Genomic DNA, 26,610 nt, shown 5'->3' on the forward strand with positions numbered 1-26,610 from the left:
CAATTTTGCCAAATTCACTGGTTAGCTCTAGTAATTTTCTGATACTATCTTTAGAGTTTTCAATGTATAGTATTATATCATCTGCAAGCAATGAGAACTTTACTTCTTCTTTTCCAGTCTGGATTCCTTTTCTTTTTCTTCACTGATTGCTGTAGCTAGGACTTTCAGAAGTATGTTGAATAATAGTGGTGAAAGTGGACACCCTTGTCTTGTTTCTGATCTTAGGGGGTATGCTTTCAGTTTTTCACCGTTGCGAATAATGTTTGCTGTAGGCTTAGCATATATGACCTTTACTATGTTGAGGTAGGTTCCTTCTAGGCCCATTTTTTTGAAGAATTTTAATCATAAATGGGTGCTGAATTTTGTCAAAGGCTTTTTCTGCATCTATTGAGATTATCCTATGGTTTTTTTCTTTCAATTTATTAATATGGTGTGTCACATTGATTGATTTGCATATATTGAAGAATCCTTGCACCCCTGGAATAAACCCTACTTGATTGTGGTATATGAGCTTTTTGATGTGTTGCTGAATTCTGAAATTTTCATATTCTCATTATTCAACCTCTTTTTAGCACTACAAGGAACAGACACTATAGACAGGAGAGTGTATGCGTGTACAATCATTCAGTCATGTCTGACTTTTTGCAATCCTATGGACTATAGCCCACCAGGCTTCTCTGTCCATGGGAATTCCCAGGCAAGAATACTGGAGTCGGTTACCATTTCCTTCTCCAGGGGATCTGCCTGCCACAGGGATTGAACCAATGTCACCTGAGTCTCCTGTATTGGCAGGTGGGTTCTTTACCACTGAGCCACCAGTGAAGCCCCATACAGAGGGGAGAGGAGTACAAATCCTTCACACTATGTAGCACTAGGGGATGGAAGGGAAAATGTGAAGGAATCATTAAATGGAATTGACTATCTGCTTGTCACCTTTGGAGAAAATGGCAGTCAGAAGAATAGGGACAGTCACTCTCTTCTAGAACAGACTTTTTACTAAGAGTCACTGAAACTGCAAGATTACTGCTATCTATCTTCAGAACTCAGTGACCATTTTAGAATTTTTTTTGTTAGTTTCAAAAGATATCTATTAGTCTATGGTTTGGAAAACACTAGACCTCTGTTGGGCTTCCCTGGTAGCTCAGCTGGTAAAGAATCCACCTGCAATGCAGGAGACCCCAGTTCGATTCCTGGGTTGGGAAGATACCCTTGGAGAAGGTATAGGCTACCCACTCCAGTATTCATGGGCTTAGACGGTAATGTATCTTCCTGCAATGCAGGTGACCTGGGTTCGATCCCTGGGTTGAGAATATCCCCTGGAGGAGGGCATGGCAACCCACTCCAGTATTCTTGCCTGGAGAATCCCCACAGACAGAGGATCCTGGCGGGCTATAGTCCATGGGGTTGAGAGAAAAGTCAGACACGACTGTGACTCAGCACAGCACAGAGCACACAGACCTGTGTTGTCAATCTCCCTACTACGTAAGGCGGCTAAACACTTGAAATATAGCTTGTCCAAATGGGAGTAGGATCCAGGTGTCAGATACACACCTCAGATTTCAAGACCTATAAAGAAGGTTAGTCATCTGCTAAAGATTTTTCTAACAGAAGGAATAAAAACATGATTGATATGCAGAATGTACCCATTGAATGGTATATGTGGCTATGAAATAATCACCTGGTATTTATATTTCTAAGCATATCCTTCTCTGTGATGTAAAAACAAATAACTTTCATACCATTTCATTTCAAAACAAATAATTTTCATACCAAAACTATCAAATTAATTCTACTATAGTTGAAAAATAAGGGGAAGAAAATTTTATAAACTACTTTTTTTCTTTGTGGTAGGGATAGTAACTTATTTTCTCAAAATCTGGAAGACATAAATAAGAAGCTCCTTCTGAAACTCCAACTGGCAGCCAAAAAGAGTTTTGTGCATTTATTAGTTAACTTTATCCTTCAAGCATTGCCTATTAAAACATAGTCACAATCACCATTATGTTCACATCTTAACGTATGAGCCGGGGATCAATGTTTTATGTCAATGTTTACATAAACCAAGAGAATAGAAATCTTATAATCCAGCAAGAGTCAAAAATTAGTAATTAATTTGTAACAGAATTAAAGTAAGTAGTTACTTTTCCATAGATCATGATCATGTTTATTTACTAAGAAAATAATTTTCTTCCTAATTCTTAGAACAGAATAGTAAAGCCGGTTATATACTGTGCTATAGACCTTTGATTTCCTTTAGAAGGAATGTCATATTATTTGTCCTTTTTTCTTTAGCATTCAGCCCCGTGTTTAGACTCAGCCTCTCCTTCCATGCTACATGGCAGCAATGGAAACCATAAAATAATAGACAATCTTGAAAGCAGTAGACACAGTCTTTCTGTTGCTGCCATTCATAGATTTACTCATTCATTCTAAAAATATGTCTTAAGAATCTTCTTGGTACCAGGAACTCTGCAAAACACTGTATAGATACAGAAATAAATAGTATCAAATTGGCATTGGAGTATACAGAGATAAATATACCAATTTCTATTTGATATAGAGTTAATTATAATATCATGTATTACCATTGGTGCTGATATAAAAGTATAGAGAAAAAATCCACCATTATGAAGAATACTCCTGGACCACTTTTTCAAAATAAAAGCTGGCTGGAGAAGAAGAAGATGGGGTGATGATTGGAGTGGTTGAATGAGGGGGAGGCAGGGTTTAAAACAGGAGATTTCTGGAGCTTGAATGTGTATCTGAAAGGAGGAAAAGTGAATGATGAAAGAGGATGTAATTTTTTATTCCCTAGTTGCTTCACAAAGTTTTGCCTTCTTATTTAGTAATCCTATAATGATTACTGATTATCAGTAATATTATCTTTCAATGTTAATTTATACTTTATACTCCTCACAAGGATAAGACAATTTGTATTTGGGCATTTATTTGACATCTTTCCAATGTTACTGACAGATCGTTGGGATGTTTTGAATTCTCTTCAAATCTGGGTATTAGGCAGTGACTGGACTCACATTTAGTACCAGCAAATATTATCACCTCTTAGATAATGAATAAATGTTCCAGATCTTCAACTCAAAAATATTCCCAATCTTTAAACATCTAGGTACTTTTTGAGCCCAAGACTGCAGTGACACTGTGAAAAACTATCTCAAGGGAGACTCCCCACGTTTCCCTGCTGGGCATTTTCTGCCTCCACAGTGTCCTGGGCTGGAAAATTCTGCCTTGGACTTCGCTTCAGTTGGAAGAGGACATTTCCTTCTTTGGGCAAACTTGTAACTTACATAGCATTAAGAATATTGTGCTAAAGATGAAGTAGTGCGACTGTCAATCTCAAGAAATTAAGCCATAAAGGTTTCTTTCCTCAGCTTAGTTGGTAAAGAATCCACCTGCAGTGCAGGAGAGCCCGGTTCAATTCCTGGGTCAGGAAGATCCGCAGGAGAAGGGATAGGCTACCCACTCCAGTAATCTGGGGCTTCCCTTGTAGCTCAGCTGGTAAAGAATCTGCCTACAATGTGGGAGACCTGGGTTCGATCCCTGGGTTGGGAAGATCCCCTGGAGAAGGGAAGGCCACCCACTCCAGTATTCTGGCCTAGAGAATTCCATGAACAGAGGAACCTGGCAGCTATCCACTCCATGGGGTCGCAAAGAGTCGGGTGCGACTTTCACTTTGCTAAATGAGTCTATCTTCAGTGTGCTGAGAAGGTTGAGATTACTTGGATGCTATTTATTTATATGGAGAGAAAAAAAGGAGTTTCTTTGTCATTTGGAGGGACTTTAACTTTCTACTAACTAAGTGAGGTCCTAAAAATTAGTACTTTTGATTTAAATATTATGCTTTCTAGAACCTTACTCATTGTTTTTAAATTCTGGAAATGGGTATGAAAACATCCCTGTGTTGAATTTCTGTTGTGACATTTGAATTCCTTTGGGATTAGAAAATAAGGTGCCTAACAGAAGTATCCGGAAGAGGTGTCATAGTCTTACTGAATTTAGCCAAAGTTCATACCGTTTTCAGCCTTCAACAGTGTTCTAGGTAAAGTAAAATTATCCTGACAGAAATATAAGTAAATATTTTGACTACCTTCCTCATCTGTATGATATACCAAAAATTACATTATAAATGTTTGGAGATGGCTAAATAGTTTCTCACAGTTGGCAATAATATGTCTAGTTGATATGAAGCAGATAGGTTCTGCTTGCTATCAAATGGACTTTCCACCTCTATGGAAGAATTTTACAAGAAATTCTTGAGCATTTGTAAATGTACTCATAGTTTTCATTTATTTCCACTGAAAATTCTAGGTACAAAAATGAGGCATTCGGTATAATTATCATTATCTTTATCATTGCCAAGACTGTAACTCTATTTACTAACAAGTATGGAAAATTCTCAAGTCTGTTTGAACCAAGAAATCTAATCACTATTATAAGATAGAGAGGACTGGAGTACTGAAGGGTGGAGACATTCTGACTGCTCGCCCTTCCTTCTCCCAGAGTCAGTCTAGACCGGGAGACTTGGACCACAGACAGGATGGTGGGAAGAACCCAGGGTGGGAAGGCACAGTTCCTTCAGTTCTGAGACCCAAATCTCTTTCATTCACTATCTTTTCTCATTTCCTAAATGCAAATGAAAGATTAAGGTGAATCCAATTAGCTGTCATTGTGTATGAATTCTTTTCATCTCATAAACAGACCCTTGCTAGTTAGATATAAGTGTGAATATATAGGGCTTCCCAGGAGGCAGTAGTGGTAAAGAACCCACCTGCCAATGCAGGGGACAGAAGAAACGGGTTTGGTCCCTGGGTTGGCAAGATCCCCTGGAAGAGGAAATGGCAACACACTCCAGTATTGCTGCCTGGAGAATCCCCTGGACAGAGGAGCCTGATAGGTTACAGTCCATAGGGTCTCAAAGAGACAAAACTGAAGCGACTTAACACACACACACACATACACGCGCGCACACACACACACACACACACACAAACAAATATATAAATATAAAAAGAACTAGAGGGACAGTCTTGGTTCTGCCGCCAGGAAAGTAGATGTGCAATTTTGGACATCCCCACATTAGCAGATGGACTAGGAGTTGTAGGATGACCATCCATAGGACCACCTGAATTGTACTGTGGCAGCATCAGTGGTGGGGTGGGTCGGTGGGGGGAGGTTGGGATGGATACTGGTGCTGGCATAGGAAACGTTCACATCCTATGATAGTTAAAGATAAATTCTGAAAATCTTTTAGAGACAATCCCTCCTTTACAAACAGATTGTATTACAAAAGCTTACAAGTGATGCAATGAAATTTGAGGATATATTTACTTCTGGGAACAGCATGGTAGTGGGTTTTGAGAATTCCAAGTCAAAATATGAAATTTGCTTTAACCTATCCTATATGTTGTCTGGTAAATGTTCATAAGAGGAGAATAAAACTTTGAATCTACTTTTAAAGTGCTTCAGTTCTGTATGGGTAGTAAAGAATAAACATCCTCTGTATAGAGACGAAAATGATTCTTAAAAGTTTGTAGTTTGTACGTATGCATTTTTAACATCAATATTTTCTTGCATAAAAGTCCAACATTGCCATTTCTTCCCAATGTTTGGACATCATGGATAGTTTTGTAGTCAAGAGAATGAGTCTGTTGAGGTTGCTTTGTCTTTTTTTCTTTACAATTTTCATCAGACATGCATACTTCTGATTACACAAAAGAGCAAGGTATAGAAAAGAGTATCATTATTACCTTTTTTAAAGCAATATTAAGAAGACCACTGCCCTGACAACTACATTGATCACTTCAAGCTTTTGTCTCTCTTTCACTGAACTCATGGAATTGAATTATATTTCTCTGAAATATATTTCCTTGGAAACTTCTTGAAATATTCTGCCTCTGTACTCCTTGTAAAGATGTATTTTCCAAGAACAACTTGATTTTCAATGGCTTCTAAGCACTGACATGTAACCTAGACCAAAGCAGTTTCTTATCCTATATTCAAGCAGCACCATGGATCTCCTAGGGAGCTGCCTGGACTAATTAATGTTATATTCAGAAGAAAGAGAAGCAGCTAATTTTGTAATTTCTGGAAAGAAGCATAAGAATATACAGTGCCCTTCTTAGTATTGAGGCTAATGATTTCAACCAGGCTTTGCTGTGGAACTTACATGAGTGGTTAGTGCCTAATTAAACGGACTCATAAGTCCTGAGCTATGTTCAGCATTTAATTCAATTGAGCAAATGTTCATTGACATCATGGAACCAGGCACTGGTGTGAAGGATCAAGTGATGAAAAATGACAGACCCTTCTCAAGTAGCTCACTGAAGCCCATAATTAAAATGCAGGAGATAAGAGGAGTAAGTGCAATTGTAAGTGTATACTCAAGGAACAATATGAGTACTAGGAAAAAGAAGAGTTGACTGTAAGAATGATCAGGTGAGTAGAAGCTGAGCTGGAAGACCCACGAGGAATTCACTGTGAGGAAACAGGAAATGGATAATATTAGGCAAAAGTATCGGCATATATTGCTACTAAAACAGGAAGAAAGGTCCAGACATGATCAGAGCATTCTGAGGAGTTTGAATGTGTGCTGACAGTATAAATATGCAAGAATGGAGGAAAGCAGCCTTATAACAAAGGAGCTCAGGGCCTGGCAGGCTTTATATAAACATGAGACATTTTCCTGGAGACTGTGTAGACTTTTAATAGAGAAAGAAACACAGTTCAATTTGCATTTTACAAGGCCCATCATCTCAGGAAAATGGTACATAGGTTAGATGGAGAAAGAACCCGGAAGCTATAGGTTTTAGCAAAAAGTAGCCCACTTTTTTTTCCTAGTGTAAGCCTGAAATAATGATATCTAATGTTATGATAATATCTCATGAGAGTGGCGTGAAGCATGCATGCTGTCGTGCCCGACTCTTTGAGACCTCATGAACTGTATGTAGCCCGCCAGGCTCCTCTGTCCATGGAATTTTCCAGGCAGGAATACTGGAATGGGTCCCACTTCCTATTCCAGGGGAATCTTCTCAACCCAGGGGTCAAACCCGCGTCCCTTGCACCTCCTGCATTGGCAGGTGGATTCTTTACCACTGAGTCACCTGGGAAGCCCTTATGGCATAATGATTTGACTTACATACATCATGAAATGATGCTCCCAGTTAGTTTAGGGAACATCTGTCATCTCAAGTAGGTATAAAATTAAGAAATAGAAAAAAGATTTTTGTGATAAGAACTCTTAGGATTTACCTCTTACCATTGTTCGTTCATATATGACATACAGCCATATGAATTATATTTATCACATTGTACGTTACAGCCTGGATATACCATATTTTGTTTATCTATCCACTGGATGATGGAAATTTGAATTATTCTTGTTTGAGGCTATTAAAAAACAAAGCTACTATGACACTTGAGTGCTAGTATTTGTGTGGCCATACATCTTCCTTTCTCTTGGAAAATGCCTGGTATTGAAATAAACCCATCGTGTGGTAAATGTATGTTTTTTTTTTTTTTTTTTAATCCTGCAAACTGTTTTCCGAAGTGGTTGACCATTTATATTTTGATGGCCAATGTATGAGAGCTCCATTTTCTCCAAATTTCTATCAACACATATCATGGTTTAGTCTTTTTTTTTTTTTTCTAAGAAATAGTTGGTCTTGAAATTATGTGAAAAGGGATAGAAAAGGGAAAGGAAGAGTGACTGTAGCCTTTCGTGTCAAAACAACAAATAGTACTCATTCCCATCATGTCACTTTTTTCCCTCCTGGATTCTTGGAAGGTAATAGAGCACGGTTTAGTCCCCAATAAGCTAACAGTTTGGTCTCCAGGAGACTAAGAAGGGACCACCCTTTCTGAGCCGCTGCTCATCTGTGCAGACACTGTGCAGACACTGTCAGTGGCTCATCGGAGTGGAAAACCAGTCCGGTGATGGCTGGTCAAGATCAGGATCTAACTTTTCTCCTGTTTTCCATTCGGCCATTCTCATCTATGATTCACCTACATGATTCAACAGGCAAATGGTGGTCCCTTCATAACTGTATAATTTTTTGCCTCCACATCTCTCTTCATTTTTATGAAAACATCTAGGTAGCCAGCTAGAAATGACTGGCAGTTTTTCCTCTGTTTTCCAAGACAGCTTAAAACAGTCCTTCATGGGCATCCTGACGAGGTTGTCGATGAATAGAGGTGGCATTTCTACCGACCTCTGCCCTTTGTAATTTCCAGAGAACTAACAATATCTATTGATTCTGCTTTCCCACTACCAAAACCTCATTTGGTTTGTTTGTCAAGTTCAATAATTTAATGTACTCAATGTTGGGTTTATCACCTCCCACCTTATTTCCTTTGTCTCTGCATTTTCAACTTCCCGTTATTGCCCACTCATCAGCCCAGCTCAGCTGCCAAACCAATTTTGAATTTCAGCCCAGAAATGATTTAAGAAGTTCAATCCTGCCCCCGCCTCACCAGCTCTGTCAGATGGAGTGTCGTTGTCATCTTCCCTTCTGGATATGTAGACATCAGAAGTGGTGCCCTCGTAATAATGTTCTGAGTTATTCATTGAATTCCAGTCTGCAAACCTGAATTTGACATGCATGTGCAAACAAATTATCAGGTGATTTGATGACTGGAGAGATTTTTTTGAACTTGACAAAGCCAGGAGGTTGTTGACCAGTGTCCTGTGGGGGATATAGCTTGAAGTTTATCAGTCTTCTTAACTAATCTCAGGCTTCTTAGCCAATGTCTTCTCAGATATAATTAATTCTTCATTGACTTTTTTACTTTTTTTGACGAAGCTGATAAAAATTCAATTAGTCAACTAGTTATTTTATTGGTATTCCCTGTGCTCAAATTAGGGGCTTCCCAGATGGCCCTAGTGGTAAGGAACCCACCTGCCAATACAGGAGATGTAAGAGACGTGGGTTCAATCCATGGTTGGGAAGATCCCCTGGAGGATGACATGGCAACCCATTCCAGTATTCTTGCCTGGAGAATCCCATGGATAGAGGAGCCTGGCGGGCTATGGTTCATAGGATCACAAAGGGTTGGATACAACTAAAGCAATAGCCTGCATGCATGCATGCTTTAATTATCTTGTGAGTATAAGTTTTGTATAGAAATCTTTTTTAAAAGTCCTTATTTTGTCACTTCATTAAACTTAGTTTATATAATAGGAACACATATAAAAATTGGCATAATTGCAATACTCTGTAATACAATGAAAGTGAATAAATATCATGTATTTGTGTATAAGACTATAAGTGATAGTACAGTCATCCCTCGTGTTACTGTCCTCAGCCTCCACTGAGCAGCAAGGACCTAGACTGGAGAAATTGCTTCAGTAAACATTTTTGTCTGTATCCTAAACTATGGCTGAAATATCCTTTTATACTCCATCTCCAGCATATTCATCATTGAATATAACCTTCTAGAATATGAGGTGGCTCATCTGAACATACTTATCTCCATCCTCTAGTTTTTAACATGATATTCTCTAAATCTGAACTAAAATTATGCACCTACCAAGCTGTGCCTATCAAAATTCATTGCCCCACTTTATGCAACTACTATTTTGCTTCTTTGATGCTTTTTAAACCTTGCATAGTATCCTGGAGTTAGCCCAACCAGGTTACCTCCAAGGAAACACAGCCAATCTGCAAAACAATCTTTCACATCTTTCCATTTTCTTACTCTTCTGCTCTCCCAACTCAGCCTAAATTATTTATTTAATTTTTATCATTCATGTAAAATATGAATCAAATTATGAAATATCTGGATCAGGAAAACAGAGACTTATCACCAAACGTCAGATTATTAGAAACTAGATGTCAGGTTATATCAAGGAAGTGAGGAGGGCCTCTGGGCTTGAGCTTCACATTCATGAAGAGCTCTAAAGTAGATTTTTGAGGTCATCTGTTCAGTTTAGTTCAGTAGCTCAGTCATGTCTCACTCTACCACCCCATGGACTGCAGCACGCCAGGCTTCCCTGTCCATCACAAACTCCTGGAGTTTACTCAAACTCATGTCCATTGAGTCGGTGATGCCATCCAACCATCTCATCCTCTGTCGTCCCCTTCTCCTCCCGCCTTCAATCTTTCCCAGCATCAGGGTCTTTTCTAATGAGTCAGTTCTTCGCATCAGGTGGCCAAAGTATTGGAGTTTCAGCCTCAGCATCAGTCCTTCCAATGAATATTCAGGACTGATTTCCTTTAGGATGGACTGGTTGGATCTCCTTGTAGTCCAAGGGACTCTCAAGAGTCTTCTCCAGCATTACAATTCAAAAACATCAATTCTTCGGCACTCAGCTTTCTTTATAGTCCAACTCTCACATCCATACACAACTACTGAAAAAACAAAAGCTTTGACTAGATGGACCTTTGTTAGCAAAGTAATGTCTCTGCTTTTTAGTATGTTGTCTAGGTTGGTCATAACTTTTTTTTTCAAGGAGCAAGTGTCTTTTAATTTCATGGATGCAGGTCATCTGTAAATGAAGTTAAATCTGTAGCCACAGTGGTACAAGAGAAAAAGATGACACCACCTGACTTTAACCCATGCACTATTGCATTTTTAATGAATCTTTTGAAAACTGCACACACACCCCCCCCCAAAGTCTATTATCTCAGGCTTGACTAATCAAGTCTACCTCTGTCCTTCAATTTCCCCTATTTCACGTTAGACATAATTCCTCCTATGCATTCAGTCTCTTTTCTCACAAGTCATACAATGCTCTTTATTAAGTTATCCAGTCACGTGGTCAGTCCCCAGCATATTTTGAGATCCTAGAAGACAGATGTATGTGGTTCTTAAAGATCTTGGTCCTCTCACACTTGTTTACCCAATGTCCAACTCATAGATGATGCATAATATGGTTGACTCAAACTAGGGAGGACCAGGTGAAAAGGATGCTTTGAATAATGAAGTAGGAGGGTGATTAGTTATGAGCATGCTTGGGGAGACTGGAGAATTGTTTTAATTAGGAACACAACTCAAGCTATCTCTAGAAACAGAAAAAGGCTCAGACAGTTAAGGGTCATTGGCAGTTATGAAGGGACTAAAGGGCAGAAGTAAAAGAAAGAAAGGATTTTCAACTATGAAGAAAATAATTTCCTGAAGCTTTCTGCCTACAAAGCATTCTTAAGCCTTGTTATCAACTTTACAAAATGAGTTGTCGAAAAATATTCCTGGGCAGAGGAAATAAAACATTCCTCTCCACGGAGGAAATAAAACTCCAAAGGATATAGATTATTTGTGAAATTCTAAGAAATAAATTGTAAGACCCAGGGGAAACTGGCGTGTATATGAATATGTGAGCCTTTTAAGCCCTTACATAACTCACTGTAATTCATTCAACCCAAAAGTTTCAACTCTCTTTATAATTGTCCAACAGCCAATTGAAACGCCCATGTAGCTACCTGACTGAGTTAAGATGCATTAAGCTGCCAGGTTGGTTGTTTCCAGAATCTAGATTTTGCTTGTTACGAGAATTGGGTCAATGTCTGAACTTTGGACACAACGTTTTAAAATGAAAAAATATATTGAAAAACCAAAAAGATAAAGAAAAAATAAATAGCAAATCTGATGCATAGTTATTTTAATTATCAGAGCTCTATTAATTTTTGAAATTGTTTCTATTTATTTTGTCCATACTCAATTAATATTTTAATTTTCTCCCATAATAGTGAGATTTCTTGGTTGTTTGAGTTTCTGAGTATTTGTTTGTCTGTGAAGCTTTGTCTTCTTTCATCATTTTTTATTTGTTTTCTTTTTGGCCTGTTGTTGTTTTAGTATTTTGAGTGGTTGCTTTTATTCTTTTAACCACAGGCTATTTTGGGGGAAGTGGGATGCACTGTGCCTTGCATCATGTGGGATCTTAGTTCCCTGACCAGGGATGGAATCTCTGCTCCTTGCAGTAGAAGCACAGAGTCTTAACCACTGGACCAACAGGGAAGTCCCTTGTAGAGTTGTTGTTAAATCATTGATACTGGAATTCACTTTATTTGTAAAAATAAGGTAGGATTCAGTAATCTTCACAGTTTCTTCAATATTTAAAATACCATGGTTCAACAATTTTATAAATAATCATGAGATTAGGGGTTTTTAAACTTTTTTTAAAAAGTTATAGCAAGAGAGGGATAGGAGATATTTTCTTTTTTATAAATTCATGGCACAAATATGAATTTGAATGTCTATTTTAATATGAATTTTAACGTGATAGAATTGCTTAAGTCTTGGCCAGCAATTGTAGAGTGAGAAGGGGTTGTTACGTTGTGGGTTTCCAAGACACCCTACCACCCCAGCCCCGGGATGGTGCTGAGATGTTGGTTCCCATTACTCACTGTGCAGTAGAAAGATGGAGTAGAGGAGCAGGATCTGTACACTCCCAGCAGGCAATGCGAGGGTCCACCTGGAGAGGCTTTGCTGGACTGGACCAGTGGCAGGTGTCACAGAGATGGAGGGGCCCCTCTGAGAGTGTCCTTCAAATGGGGTTGGCATAAAGCTGTGATGCTCTGTCACTTCAGTGGTAGCTGACTCTTTGTGACCCTATGGACCAAAGCCCACCAGAATCCTCTGTCCCTGGGGTTTCCCAGGCAAGAATACTGGAGTGGGTTGCCATGCCCTCCTCCAGGAGATCTTCGCCACCCAGGCATTGAACCCCGGCCTCTTATGTCTCCTGCACTGGCAGGCAGGTTCTTTACCACTAGCACCATTTGGGGTGTAAAGCTGAGTAGTCTCAAATAACCCAAGGAAACCAAGAGACAAGGGGTTGGGGAGAAAGAGAGAAAGAAAAACAGGAAGGAGGGGACAAAGAAAAAGTGGGAAGAAGGAAGCATCTGGGAAGGAAGCAAAGAACAGAAGGAAAGAAGGAAGAAAGGGATATGGGGACATGAGAGAGATGATGTCTTTTAATCCACTTAGCAATTAAGTACAGTGAAAATTTTTGCGATATAAAATTTTAATTCTCTTAATATTTAAGTTGGTAACGTTTTTCATGGAAAAGTCTATTATATCAGTGGGGTGTAATTTGGAAAATACTAGTGTAGACATGCAACAAACAAGTGTAGAAGAAAGAGGGTGTCAGATCATTATGAGAATATTTAGATTCACAGAGATTCTTAGGAATACTGCTGTGCTTGTTTCAATCCTAAGATTAGAACAAATTAGTAGCCAAATGACATCCACATCTTGGGAAAGGTGGATTACATAGACTCACTCCTACTCTTCTTATATTGTCCTGTCTCTGTTCTTTACCTCTCTGTAAACCTCACTGTGTCAGTGTTTAGTAAAAAAAGTTGAGCACACTATTCATTTACTAAGCACAGATATGTACTTTCCAATAATTAAAGAAACATCTTTTTTTTTTTCATTTATTTTTATTAGTTGGAGGCTAATTACTTTACAGTATTGTAGTGGTTTTTGTCATACATTGACTTGAATCAGCCATAGATTTACACGTATTCCCCATCCCGATCCCCCCTCCCACCTCCCTCTCTACTTGCTCCCTCTGGGTCTTCCCAGTGCACCAGGCCCGAACCCTTGTCTCATGCATCCCACCTGGGCTGGTGATCTGTTTCACCTTAGATAACATACATGTTTCGATGCTGTTCTCTTGAAACATCCCACCCTCGCCTTCTCCCACAGAGTCCAAAAGTCTGTTCTGTTCATCTGTGTCTCTTTTTCTGTTTTGCATGTAGGGTTATCATTACCATCTTTCTAAATTCCATATATATGTGTTAGTATACTACACTGGTGTTTATCTTTCTGGCTTACTTCACTCTGTATAATGGGCTCCAGTTTCATCCATCTCATTAGAACTGATTCAAATGAATTCTTTTTAACGGCTGAGTAATATTCCATGGTGTATATGTACCACAGCTTCCTTATCCATTCATCTGCTGATGGGCATCTAGGTTGCTTCCATGTCCTGGCTATTATAAACAGTGCTGTGATGAACATTGGGGTGCACGTGTCTCTTTCAGATCTGGTTTCCTCAGTGTGTATGCCCAGAAGTGGGATTGCTGGGTCATATGGCAGTTCTATTTCCAGTTTTTAAAGGAATCTCCACACTGTTCTCCATAGTGGCTGTACTAGTTTGCATTCCCACCAACAGTGTAAGAGGGTTCCCTTTTCTCCACACCCTCTCCAGCATTTATTGCTTGTAGACTTTTGGATAGCAGCCATCCTGACTGGCGTGTAATGGTACCTCATTGTGGTTTTGATTTGCATTTCTCTGATAATGAGTGATGTTGAGCATCTTTTCATGTGTTTGCTAGCCATCTGTATGTCTTCTTTGGAGAAATGTCTGTTTAGTTCTTTGGCCCATTTCTTGATTGGGTCATTTATTTTTCTGGAATTGACCTTCAAGAGTTGCTTGTATATTTTTGAGATTAATCCTTTGTCTGTTGCTTCATTTGCTATTATTTTCTCCCAATCTGAGGGCTGTCTTTTCACCTTGCTTATAGTTTCCTTTGTTGTGCAAAAGCTTTTAAGTTTCATTAGGTCCCATTTGTTCATTTTTGCTTTTGTTTCTAATATTCTGGGAGGTGGGTCATAGAGGATCCTGCTGTGATTTATGTCAGAGAGTGTTTTGCCTATGTTCTCCTCTAGGAGTTTTATAGTTTCTGGTCTTACATTTAGATCTTTAATCCATTTTGAGTTTATTTTTGTGTATGGTGTTAAGAAACATCTTTTAAGAAGAAGCACTAGTAAAGATTAAGGCTAACCCAGCACCTGACAATGACAGGTGTTCTATAAAAAATTAAATGATTTGCGTTTTCTAGGTTATTTAACACAGTCTGTTTTTATGTATTAGGCAATGAAATATTTATCCAAGCAAACCTTCAGTTCAGTCCAGTTCAGTTGCTCAGTCGTGTCCAACTCTTTGCGACCCCATGAATTGCAGCACACCAGGCCTCCCTGTCCATCACCAACTCCTGGAGTTTACTCAAACTCATGCCTGTGGAGTTGGTGATGCCATCCAGCCATCTCATCCTCTGTCATCCCCTTCTCCTCCTGCCCCGAGCAAATCTTAAATGCTCCCAATAAAGTTATTTGCTCAATTGCCCTGGGGTGTCTCATGTTCTAATAAAATTTGGGCCAAGAAGGAACAAGTATGTGAGTCCTAGATTTCACAAGACCCTGTTGAACAAAGTATATATCTTTCTTTTACTTTTTCTGCCTGTATGACATGTGTTGTTCATGCTTAAACCCTTACGTGTTCCTTCAATTTCTGAGAATTAATGAGGTGATAGCAATTGCTCATTATGTCTTGCATTTTTCCATACTTTTCGCTAACTCCCTTCTATCATGGTCTTTCAACTGTGTTAAATTCTAATGAAAGACACTGTAGAAAATAGATTATATGAGATAATAGTTGATAAGCTATTCTTTGTTTATAAAACGCTGACATGAAGGATTATGTGTGTGTATTGGGGGTGGGGAAGGGAAACTAACCCAAACTGATACTTGTTAATACCTATATCTCTGTTTGCCAGTCCTCTGGAGATATTCAAGTAAAGCTCTATTTGACTTTCAAACACTTAACTCAGACGAAAATAATGAACAAGGAATGTGTTGTTGTTCAGTCACTAAGTCGTGTCCGACTCTTCAACCCATGGACTGCAGCACGCCAGGTTCCTCTGTCGTTCACCATCTCCCGGAGTTTGCTCAAATCCATGTCCATTGAGTCAGTGATATTATCTAATCATCTCACCCTCTGCCTCCCCCTACTTCTTTTGCCTTCAGTCTTTCCCAGCATCAGGGTCCTTTCCAATGAGTTGTCTCTTCACACCAGGTGGCCAAAGTACTGGAGCTTCAGCTTTAGTATCCTTTTAGTCCTTCCAATGAGTATTCAGGGTTGCTTTCCTTTAGGACTGACTGGTTTGATCTCCTTGCTGTTCAAGGGACTTTGAAGAGTCTTCTCCAACACCACAGTTCAAAAGCATCAATTCTTCCATGTTCAGCCTTCTTTATGGTCCAACTCTCATATCCGTGTATAACTACTGGAAAAATCATAGTTTGGCTATATGAAACTTTTTGAACAAAGTGATGTCTCTACTTTTTAACATGCTGTCTAGGTTTGTCATAGCTTTTTTTTCCAAGGAGCAAGCATCTTTTAATTTCATGGCTTCAGATACTGGTTGCCATCATTTTGGAGCCCAAGAAAATAAAATCTGTCACTGCTTCCATTTTTTCTCCCTCTGTTTGCCATGAAGTGATGGGACTGGATGCCATGATCTTTGTTTTTAAGCCAGCTATTTCATGGGTTAACAGAAGTTATTTTTGGATTATAACATTTAACTTTACTAATTATGGAGCTTGAAGCTTACAAAATAGTGAAAAGAGCCTAGCATCTCATTCTTGAAGAAATGCACTTTTATTTTCCTAGCTGTATTTGCTGAATGTATTATATATTCAATTCAATTTATATAAATGTTGCTTTACCCATTATATCCTTTGATGAACCCGATATCTAAGAAAAAAATGAAGAGAAACAGTTGCGTGAGAACTCATTTCGCATCCAGCCCATATTGCACATCTCAACTACTGAATCAGTCACCCTGTCTCTCACTTTCAAACAGCTTTTGGTTTATGATCATCAAGCCACTTTCTGAGTATCTAATGGCTGTTTGCTTGCTTGCCATTAGAGAAGAGTAAGGGTCAAGTAAGGGTCTCCTAAAGGAGATCAATAAAGTCCGAGAGTGAAGAAGAAAAGTAAGAAATATTGGGGAGGAGGAGAGTCCTATGAAAGGGTCAGGTGTTCACTTTGCTTCTAGGGTGTGTCTAATTTTTGATGCCAGCAGAACTTTCTTGAGTCCCTTACAAGGAACTAAAGCTTCTACTGCCATCCAGAGTGGACTTCCCAGGTGGTGCTAGTGGTAAAGAACCCTGCTAATGCAGGACACATAAGAGACATGGGTTAGATTCCTGGGTTAGGAAGATACCTGGAGGAGGGCATGGCAACCCACTCCAGTATTCTTGTCTGGAGAATCCCATGAACAGAGGGGCCTGGCGGGCTACAGTCCATAGGGAGTGCCCACAGAGGATCCTTTAAACATGCTGAACACTTTCTCACAAGCATCTCTGCTCTCTCTCCCCCCATTCCTTGCCTTCCCCTTTCTTCTCTGCTTATACAAATTCACCCATAGACCCCTGGAAATAATTTCTGGAAGAAAAAGTTTCCTCTGAATTTATATAATGCTTAGCTGTCAGTCTCAGTGAGAAAGATAGCGTGCAGAAAAACAGATCCTGGACATGTCATCATTTACTATTAATTTACATCACTTACTATTATCCTGTACATTTCATCATTTACTATTAATACATATGTAACCTTCTTGAATACATTTTCAGACCTCTTATAACCCCTTCTATCTTCATCATTAAAATAGAGTGAGATCTATGTAAAAACATGTTGGCAGGATAAAAACAATGTCATGTTTGGGAAATGTTTTGTGTGTGGTAATTGATTGTACTTAGGTTAGGTGTTTGCTTTATTTCCTCCCAATTCAGCTATGATGATTTACATCCTGGTCATCTAATATCCTTTCCTATATGATTTTCTTATTGCCTCAACCCAATTAAAAGTATATTTACTTTTTCTGATATGACAGTAGTGTTCATTATAGAAAATCCTGAAAATACATCAAGTGTAAAAATGGGGGAAAAAAGTATAATGTCATAACCGGAAAATAATCACCAAAGCAAGAAATAACCACTAGATAACATTTTTCATTTTATGTCATATACATATATGACCATTCTTACATAGGCACGTATATGTGTGTATCTTTGTATACAGTTTTGTTCAGTTATCAGTACATCCTATGGATATTATTAGTCCTCGGCTCTATTTTTGCTTCCTGAGATATAGCCATAGTATTTTGACCCCTGTGGTGTCTGGCTAAGCACACAGCACTTGGCCTTGGGTATAAAATTATCAGTAAGTGAGCTTTGTCCTCAGAATGGCCTAAAGCCCTTCATGATGGTGTAAGTGTACAATTGTTTAGAACAGACCTGGTGACTTGACTGGTTTCCTGCCGATGGGCTGGAGCCCTGCCCCTAACCCTGACTCTCCCTTTCTCCTCTCCTTTTCCCTGTAGTTCGTGGCTCAGCCCAACTGTCAACAACTGCTGGCGTCTCGCTGGTACGACGAGTTCCCCGGCTGGAGGCGACGTCACTGGGCCGTGAAGATGGTGACGTGTTTCATAGTAGGACTCCTTTTCCCCGTCTTCTCTGTGTGCTACCTTATAGCTCCCAAAAGCCCCCTCGGACTCTTCATCCGAAAGCCGTTTATCAAGTTCATCTGCCACACAGCGTCCTATTTGACTTTTCTGTTCCTGCTCCTGCTTGCCTCTCAGCACATCGACAGGTCAGACTTGAACAGGCAAGGTCCACCACCAACCATCGTCGAGTGGATGATATTACCGTGGGTCCTGGGTAAATGTGATACTATAGAAAACTATAATGCAAACGTGTTGCTACCATGGAATTGTGTTGCTCAGAAAAGAATATTCATTATAGTTGGGGACGCAGGAATGTTTAAAACAGGTTCTGACCATTGTAGCGCCAAGATCTAATCCCCAAAGCTAAATGAAGATTTCACAAGCTGTGGTGGACCTGCCTCCAAATGCCACCTGTGAAATGTAACTTTAGGTTTGAGAATTACAGATTTTAATAATTCTGAAACCTGAAATGACTGATTCTCTGGGTTGTTTTGGATTTTTTTGGGGGGGGGGGGGGGCGGATGTTTGTCTTCTGGTGGCTCAGCTGGTAAAGAATCCAACTGCAGTGTGGGAGACCTGGGTTCAATCCCTGGGTTGAGAGATCCCCTGGAGAAGGGAGTCTTCTAAAGACTTTCAAAGTGTCTCATTAGCCCTATGCAAATAATCATTTTAATGTTTTAATTTTCTTAACATATTTGTTGTTGCTGTTTAGTCAGAAAGTCATTTCTGGCTCTTTTGTGACCCCATGGACTGTAGACCACCAGGTTCCTCTGTTCATGGGATTTCCCAGGCAAGAATACTGGAGTGGGTTGCCATTTCCTTCTCCAGGGGGTCTTCCTGGATGGAACCTGTGTCTTCTGCATTGGCAGGTGGATTCTTTACTGCTGAGCCACCTGCAAAGTCCTCTTAACAAATACACCTTCTAAAAGTACAAATCACTCTGAAGAATTAGTGTGAACTGTACATAAAGGAACCATTAGTTCAGTTCAGTTGCTCAGTCATGTCCGACTCTTTGCAACCCCATGAACCGCAGCACGCCAGGCCTCCCTGTCCATCACCAACTGCTAGAGCCCACCAAGCCCATGTCCATCGAGTCAGTGATGCCATCCAACCATCTCATCTTCTGTTGTCCCCTTCTCCTCCTGCCCTCAGTCTTTCCTAGCATCAAGGTCTTTTCCAATGGGTCAGCTCTTTGCACCAAGTGGCCAAAGTACTGGAGCTTCAGCTTCAGCATCAGTCCTCCCAATGAATATTCAGAACTAATTTCCTTTAGGATGGACTGGTTGGATCTCCTTATAGTCCAAGGGACTCTCAAGAGTCTTCTCCAACACCACAGTTCAAAAGCATCAATTCTTCGGTGCTCAGCTTTCCTTATAGTCCAACCATAGCCTTGCCTAGACGGACCTTTGTTGGCAAAGTAATGTCTCTGCTTTTTAATATGCTGTCTAGGTTGGTCATAACTTTCCTTCCAAGGAGTAAGTGTCTTTTAATTTCATTGTTGCAATCACCATCTGCAGTGATTAAGGAACCATAACCATTTTAAAAAATACATCCCTTTAAGTTTATCTTTGAAATTGTATAGTATATCAGAATAATAGGAAATTAAACAATAGGACATCTTCCTATCTCTGTTCTTTCCAAAAGAAAGAAATTGGTTTTGGATCAGCAGCATATCATGGTAAAGTGGAAAACTTCAAAGCAAAACAAAAACAAAAACCTTTTTTCCTTTCCTCCTGTTATGGTAGCCATAGTTAAAATTTAAATTTTAATTATTCTTCCTTCTATCCTACTGTGGTTTGCTGAGAAATTGCATTTTATCAGTTTAGCTCATCATTTTAACCTCTCTGCTATCATATCCATGTCAGCACTAGTAATTAGAAAATATGTGACAAATTTAACGATTCACTATCTCAGAAGGTCAGTTTGGGTCAGCTGTCAAAATAGCTGGAGAGACTGTAAAATGAGGAAAAGGCAGGGGGAAAAAAGTGCCTGAGTCAAGATAGACATGCCTTTTAAAGTTTACAAATACTGTAAGTACTGACAATAACAAAAGTTCTTAGGAACAAGATTTGATGTTTACAATATTACTAATATAAAAACCCTTCTAAAGTGAACTTTAAAATTGAGTACATTTGCCTTAATCTGAAATAATGTCTGATCTTGTTTAAGTTAGAAGAAAGATTTAGATAGTCTGTAAATGTAGGAAGGTTTAGATAGTCGGTAAATGTATTTTTGAATAAAAATAATTTTGACACAGTAATTGATATTAAGTATAAAATGACCCTCCCTGTATCCATTTAAATTAAATATCTCACAGTAGGAATATGTTCTTCATTGAGTTTCCTTCACAGAAAATTTCTTGGGAACAATTTGCAGGGAAGCTTTTAGAGGTTAAATTTCCCACTGTGTGTAACATATTGAATGTCTGAAAATCCTGGTGTCCCAAGTGAAACACAGAATACTTCACTTTGAAAAATGGTGTAGATAAAATGCAACATAGGTAGATATAGCATTTCTAGTCTTTTCTTTAGGGAGTCAATGAAAATATGTAGTGTACTTTCTATGGAGTAAGGACTGTGCAAGGTAATAATGAAACAAAAAAAATTTTTTTCAAGTAAGAAAAGAAAATATTCCTTCCCTTTACAAAGGTTAACTTTTACTGAAGAAATGGATAGTAAACAAACAATGACGTATGTGATATACTATCAGAAAATGGTAAATAATATAAAAAGTGGAAACTCCAAACTTTGAATAATTCATACAAGTAAAACAGTTATTGGCTGCCTTCTACCTGCAAAACTTGTAACAGAATTTTCCATGAAAATTGGCTAGAAGAAATCATCTCCAAATTACAGCTGAATGGTTAAATAAGGTACAAATTTAATTGTGAGAATTACAATTCCAGCCAAAAGAAATAGCTGCTAACGGCAGCCTTTTCTTAAGATATCCTGACTGCAGTGAGTTAATTTATATGGAATTTTTAGGATGAAAAGAGATGTTCTATAATAAAAGAGAAATACATATGAATGATCATCTTGCTTAAATAGCAGAGCATGAGAAAAAGAATGCTTCTGTTTCAAATAGATCTGTCAAAACAGTTATATTATTCATCAAGCCTGGTGAATTCTGAGTGCCTTGTATCTGAGACTGAGTTCTAAGTGTTTTGCTAGTTTCATGAGTATCAGGCATATTCTCCATGTTATTTGGCTGTAGAAGAAAAAGCACCGGATTTGAATACATGTCCAGGTTCTATCACTAAGAGACTACAAAATTATGGGTGGTCACAATCTCTCAGGATTTTGTATTTTCACCAATAAGATGAAAGATTCACAGTGATAACGTAAGTCCCATTTTGTCCTGCTATCCTGTGCTAGAGAGCGCAGAGAATATTCATCTTTTCTTTGATGGGAAGAGGGGAGGATAGAGAGAGGAGGACTAAAGACAGCAGGGTAGGGATCCTTTAACTTTTTACCAAAAGTGTGATAGACACAAAAAGGCATGGTTTAATTTGATGACTATGCTAATGAATGTTCTGTATTGCCTTGCTCAGTCCTGCTGTTTGATAAATTGAGTAACTGACTATATATTGCATGGTCCCTAAATTGTAAGGCTCTAAGTTTCTAATAACAAGACTGAGGAACAGTCTTATAAGACTGTGGCTGTAACTGTTTCCCTCATCATGTTAATTTTCGCAATGACTGATTGAAGCTCTATGCTTCAATTTCTCAAGTCTTCCTGAACCAACTTAGGTTTTCAACTGATGTCACCTCTGTGAGCTATTTGCTTTGTAAAGAAATATTATTTCATTTTACTATTCTTTCCTTCCATTTTCAGATGTTTCCCAGACCTATGATACAGTAGTTTAAAGGAAATGATTAGTTTGATATGTCTCATTTCACGTATCCTGACAAAAAGACTTTTGCTTTATTTGTTTCTATATATTTATATCATAAAGTTTCATTTTTTTCTAAATAGAAAATTTTTCTAACTTTAAAGTTTATCCTCCCAAATCCATCCTTAAAGGGATGAAGAAATATGGTTTTTGCTTAGGAATTTCTATTTGATATACTTTGCTGTGTTTCAACGGTAAGAACTTACACAATGTTATAGATCTAGATATCTTGTGATTTAGTAGCATGGCAGAATAATGTTTCTATGTCATTTTCACTATCTTTCCTGTTGAAGTTCAATATCCTTTTGACTATATAAATTGAAGTCTATTGAGTTTGATATCTTTGCAAGACAATCTACAATGGTTCTTCTGTCCTTTCACTGTGGTGTCGCTGATAAATTGTAGCTTATTTCCTGCAACATTTTTCGAATTATGTTTCCTTCAGATGTTGTATCAACACTTCTTTTCTCTTGTCAAATAACCTCTAGAGATCTTCTCACACATGTTCCTGCAGGATGAACTTCAGCGTATAAAGCAAAGAAATTTAAAAGCCTGATACAGAATAAAATTTATGATTCTGGTCATCTTGAGATATACAGTTTTAAGCAACAGAAAAAACTAATCAGATAATTCAGCTAGAACTCTCTCAATAAAAAGGTTGATTATAGACAGATAGACACCAGTATATTTCTCACATTGTCAAATGACCCATTTGAGCTAGAGTAAAATGTAAAACAAGTTTCATCCTGCATGCATATGGCCTGATAACAGAGCTATGCTTTTCAACTATCTAGAGAGAAAGTATCACTGGGAAGACCGTGATGGATTAAAAGAAGCCTGGGGTCAGATTAAAGACATGGTTACTTCTATTTTCTGTTGTGTCATGATCCCAAGGATCTTTCTTTATTAAGAGTTTGACTTTAACCATATATTAATAATACTAGGGAAAGGGAACGAATATAATATTCATATGGGAAAGTCATTTTTACACAGAATTTAAATGCAAGGTAAATATAGCATATTATATGTAGAATACATATTTTGAGAATTCATCTAAGTTATAGCAGAAGTTTTAACTCAGATGTCACTTGTTTCTGGAGATAATATGGAGTAAAATATGAAAAAAAAAATTGAATGCTAATTTTTAAAGCCTTCCCAAAACTAGTTTGAATTTTTTTACAGAATCCATTATAACTAAATTTTAACAATCATATTTCTGCCATAGCTTATTCCCCTGCAAAAAAAAAAGTGTGCCTATATATGAAACATCCAGATGTAGACTTATGTTATCTCTTAGCAAAATGAAATTATAAAATTGATAACATTTTTCACAAAAGAAGTAGAATGTTAATGAAAGCTATCATATTAATAAAGCAGGAAGTGCCTTGTTTCCAATGAGAAAATAGAATGGCTGCTGAAGTGACTTATTATTATGTGTATGCTTAAGAATATGCCATAATTATGTAGCACACAAATCTGTGCACACTAAGCTTGATGAGAAGGGTGAACCGAGGAAAAGTTATATCAGGGGAAGAAATCTGAGCTCTGTTAAAAATAGCTTCTAGTGAATTTCTAGGCATAGATTAAGAATTGCTCATAATATCCAGATTATACATCTTGCCTATAATACATACTTATTTAACAATTTTTCTGCAACAGAATTGGCCTCTTATTTCCCTGATTTACTTTATATTTTTATCTTTTAAAGTGTTGATATTTAAAAATCTGAACATTTCAACAAGACCTGACAAATTGAAAAAGTGAAAAGTGGTGATCACATTTGCATCTAGATAAAGACTCATAGAGACAAACAATCCTGTATACTTTGTTACATATGACCATTTCTTCATCTTTTAATAGGCATTAAGATCACATGGCTTCAGATACTCATACTTTCAGCCTCACCCCTGAATTATCTATCTGCTCAAAAAGCCCCCCCCAAATCCAGAATTATAAGGAACAAGACTCTCCCCACTCTGTCCTTTCACAACGTACTCTAACCACCTGATCAAACTAGCTGCAGACACATAGAGACACTCAAACACAGCTGGAAAATATCTGTTCATTCATTCAAAGGGATATTTTAATTTTCAGGAAAACCAGATGTTCATTGCAGTACACCATAGAATCCTCATTTTCCAGTTTAACTGTGAGGAAGAAATTATAAGGTCACCTTTACCAAGATTTATCAAGAGTAACACAGTAAAATCTCAAACAAAATATTCACATATGTGTAAATCGTTATTTGTGCACATTCCATTGCTGACCAAATGACTTCTTTATTGGAGAGAAAATAAAGCCCTTTGGGTCACACATGCAATAGAAATTTGATGCACCGACAGGTGAAATCTACAGGACTTGGGAGAATGTTTGACAACGTGGTTCTGATGGTTCAAGTAAAGAGGGGAAAAGATGGGAAAAGAGTACCTCAGAAATGAAGGAGGGTCAGAGTAAAAGACTGCAGGGAAGGTGTAAGTGGTTTCAGTTAGTTCAGAATAATGATAGTATAATGGTAACAGTAGTAATGGTGGTAATAACAGTAGAAACCAAAAAATTAGGCACTGTGCCAAGTGATTAAAATGTAAGATCTCATTTGAACTTCATAGTCACTCCACTTCATTTAGTAATTATAAGTGATGTTATTAATAGTATCTCATTTCTCAGAGAGGAAATTGGTTTAGAAAAGTTAGATCACTTTCCCAGGATCAAGGAGCTGACAAATGGTAGATACTACATTCTAACTCTGGGCTTCCCCTGTGGCTCAGCAGTAAAGAATCTGCCTTTGATGCAGGAGCCGCAGGAGACACGGCTTCAATCCTTGGGTTGGGAAGATCCCCTGGAGAAGGGCATGGCCACCCACTCCAGTGTTCTTGCCTGGAGAATCCCATGGACAGAGGAGCCTGGTGGGCTACAGTCCATGGGGTCGCAAAGAATTGGACACAACTGGAGCTGCTGAGCAGCACGGCGCACTCAAACTCTAGGCAGTCTGACTCCAGAGCTTCTCTGTCCTCTTCATCCTCCTCTGCCCTTGGACTGGGAGAAAGTGAAAGTGAAAGTCTCTCAGTTGGCTCCGACTCTTGGACTGTACAGTCCATGGAATTCTCCAAGCCAGAATAATGGAATGGGTAGCCTTTCCCTTCTCCAGGGGATCTTCCCAACCCAGGGATCGAACCCAGGTCTCCCACATTGCAGGCAGATTCTTTACCAGCTGAGCCACTAGAGTGTCAGAAGTAGAATTCAAACAGTCAAAAATAGTTCAGGAACTTAAGTTTCCAAATATAGACATTTTCCCTACTTTCTCTGCCTCTGTTTGCTAACTTAAGTCTTTACACAGGTCAATGAGAGGACCATGTTTCTGATCTATTAAAGAGGCCACACTCTTTAAGATATACACTCAAAATAATTCACTATTGAATGTCATGCTTGTTAATACAGCAAATTTATCACTGTTACATCAGCATTACCTGTGTTTCCATCTCCACAGCCCACCACTATTCTAAAACCTGTGCTGTATAAGCGGTTCCCTAACACTGACCGAAGCGATCTATTCTGGAAAGAAAGAACAAAGTCCTTTGCTGTGACCTTGAGCTGTTTCTTTTTTAGTTTCCATATTCACTCGCTAAGTCCTGAAGTTAAATTTCTTAGCTTCCAGGGACATCATTGATTTTTTAAATTTTTTGTTGGAGTTTAGTTGCTTTATAGTGTTGTGTTGTTTCCTACCATACAGCAAAGTGAATCAACTATCCGCTATATGTACACATATCTCCCCCTCTTCTTTGGATTTCCTTCCCATTTAGATTACTACCAGCACTGAGTAGAGCTTCCTGTGTTATGCAATAGGTTTTCATTAGTTATCTATATTTAAATCTTTCATTGGTGTATGTATGTATGTGTGTGTAGGGAGCTTTCAGGAAATGTAAAGATAGAGATTTCTTCTTTACATAATTGTTTTAAAAATAGAACTTTACTGTAGGTGAAAAGTGATCATTTTCATAGTGAAAAAATCAGCAACCACTCATTAGAAAATATTTATTAAGTGAGTACTGTCACTCATTGGAAAGGTGATGAGGAATATTTATTGTTTTTGCAGCTACATAAATATCTAATGCCTTAGTTATCATGAAAAATTTTAAACAGAAATCCTATAAAACGTCTAATAGTGCATTGACAGAAACATTTCACTTGATTTTTAAGTTACTGCATTTGTGTCATAAACAGACAAGCTAGAATTCTAAAGTTCTATATTTTTTACATCTTAATCTAAAACTAACATGTTATTATTGTTCTTTGGCATAGTTTCAAAACATGTACTTCCTTAAGTGTATATTCCTGATTTTTTTATCTAAATGTTGAACTGATGATATCAAAACTATACTAATTTAAGCTTTTTTAGATGCCTTCAAACTAAGCATACTTAATTATTGACTGTCCTTTTAAATCAGTATTTTTTTGAAGTGTGGCATGCTGACTATAATT

General features: G+C 38.2%; 1 protein-coding gene across 4 annotated transcripts in view; it reads left to right on the forward strand.

Moving 5' to 3' along the window:
• Positions 1 to 26,610, forward strand: part of TRPC4 (transient receptor potential cation channel subfamily C member 4) — a 200,951-nt gene that overhangs the window by 128,877 nt on the left and 45,464 nt on the right. Inside the window, exon 4 of one of the 4 annotated variants that reach the window (XM_061133195.1) lies at positions 18,120 to 18,462. The exons of 1 other annotated variant lie outside the window; for it this stretch is intronic. In XM_061133195.1, coding sequence (XP_060989178.1) covers positions 18,120 to 18,462 — 343 coding nt within the window. Of the gene's footprint in view, positions 1 to 18,119; positions 18,463 to 26,610 lie in introns of those variants that run through there. 2 more of the 4 variants (XM_061133196.1, XM_061133198.1) reach the window with 2 other exon arrangements.

Source organism: Dama dama, chromosome 30 (assembly GCF_033118175.1).
Source record: "Dama dama isolate Ldn47 chromosome 30, ASM3311817v1, whole genome shotgun sequence".
In the NCBI taxonomy this organism is placed as follows: domain Eukaryota; kingdom Metazoa; phylum Chordata; class Mammalia; order Artiodactyla; family Cervidae; genus Dama; species Dama dama.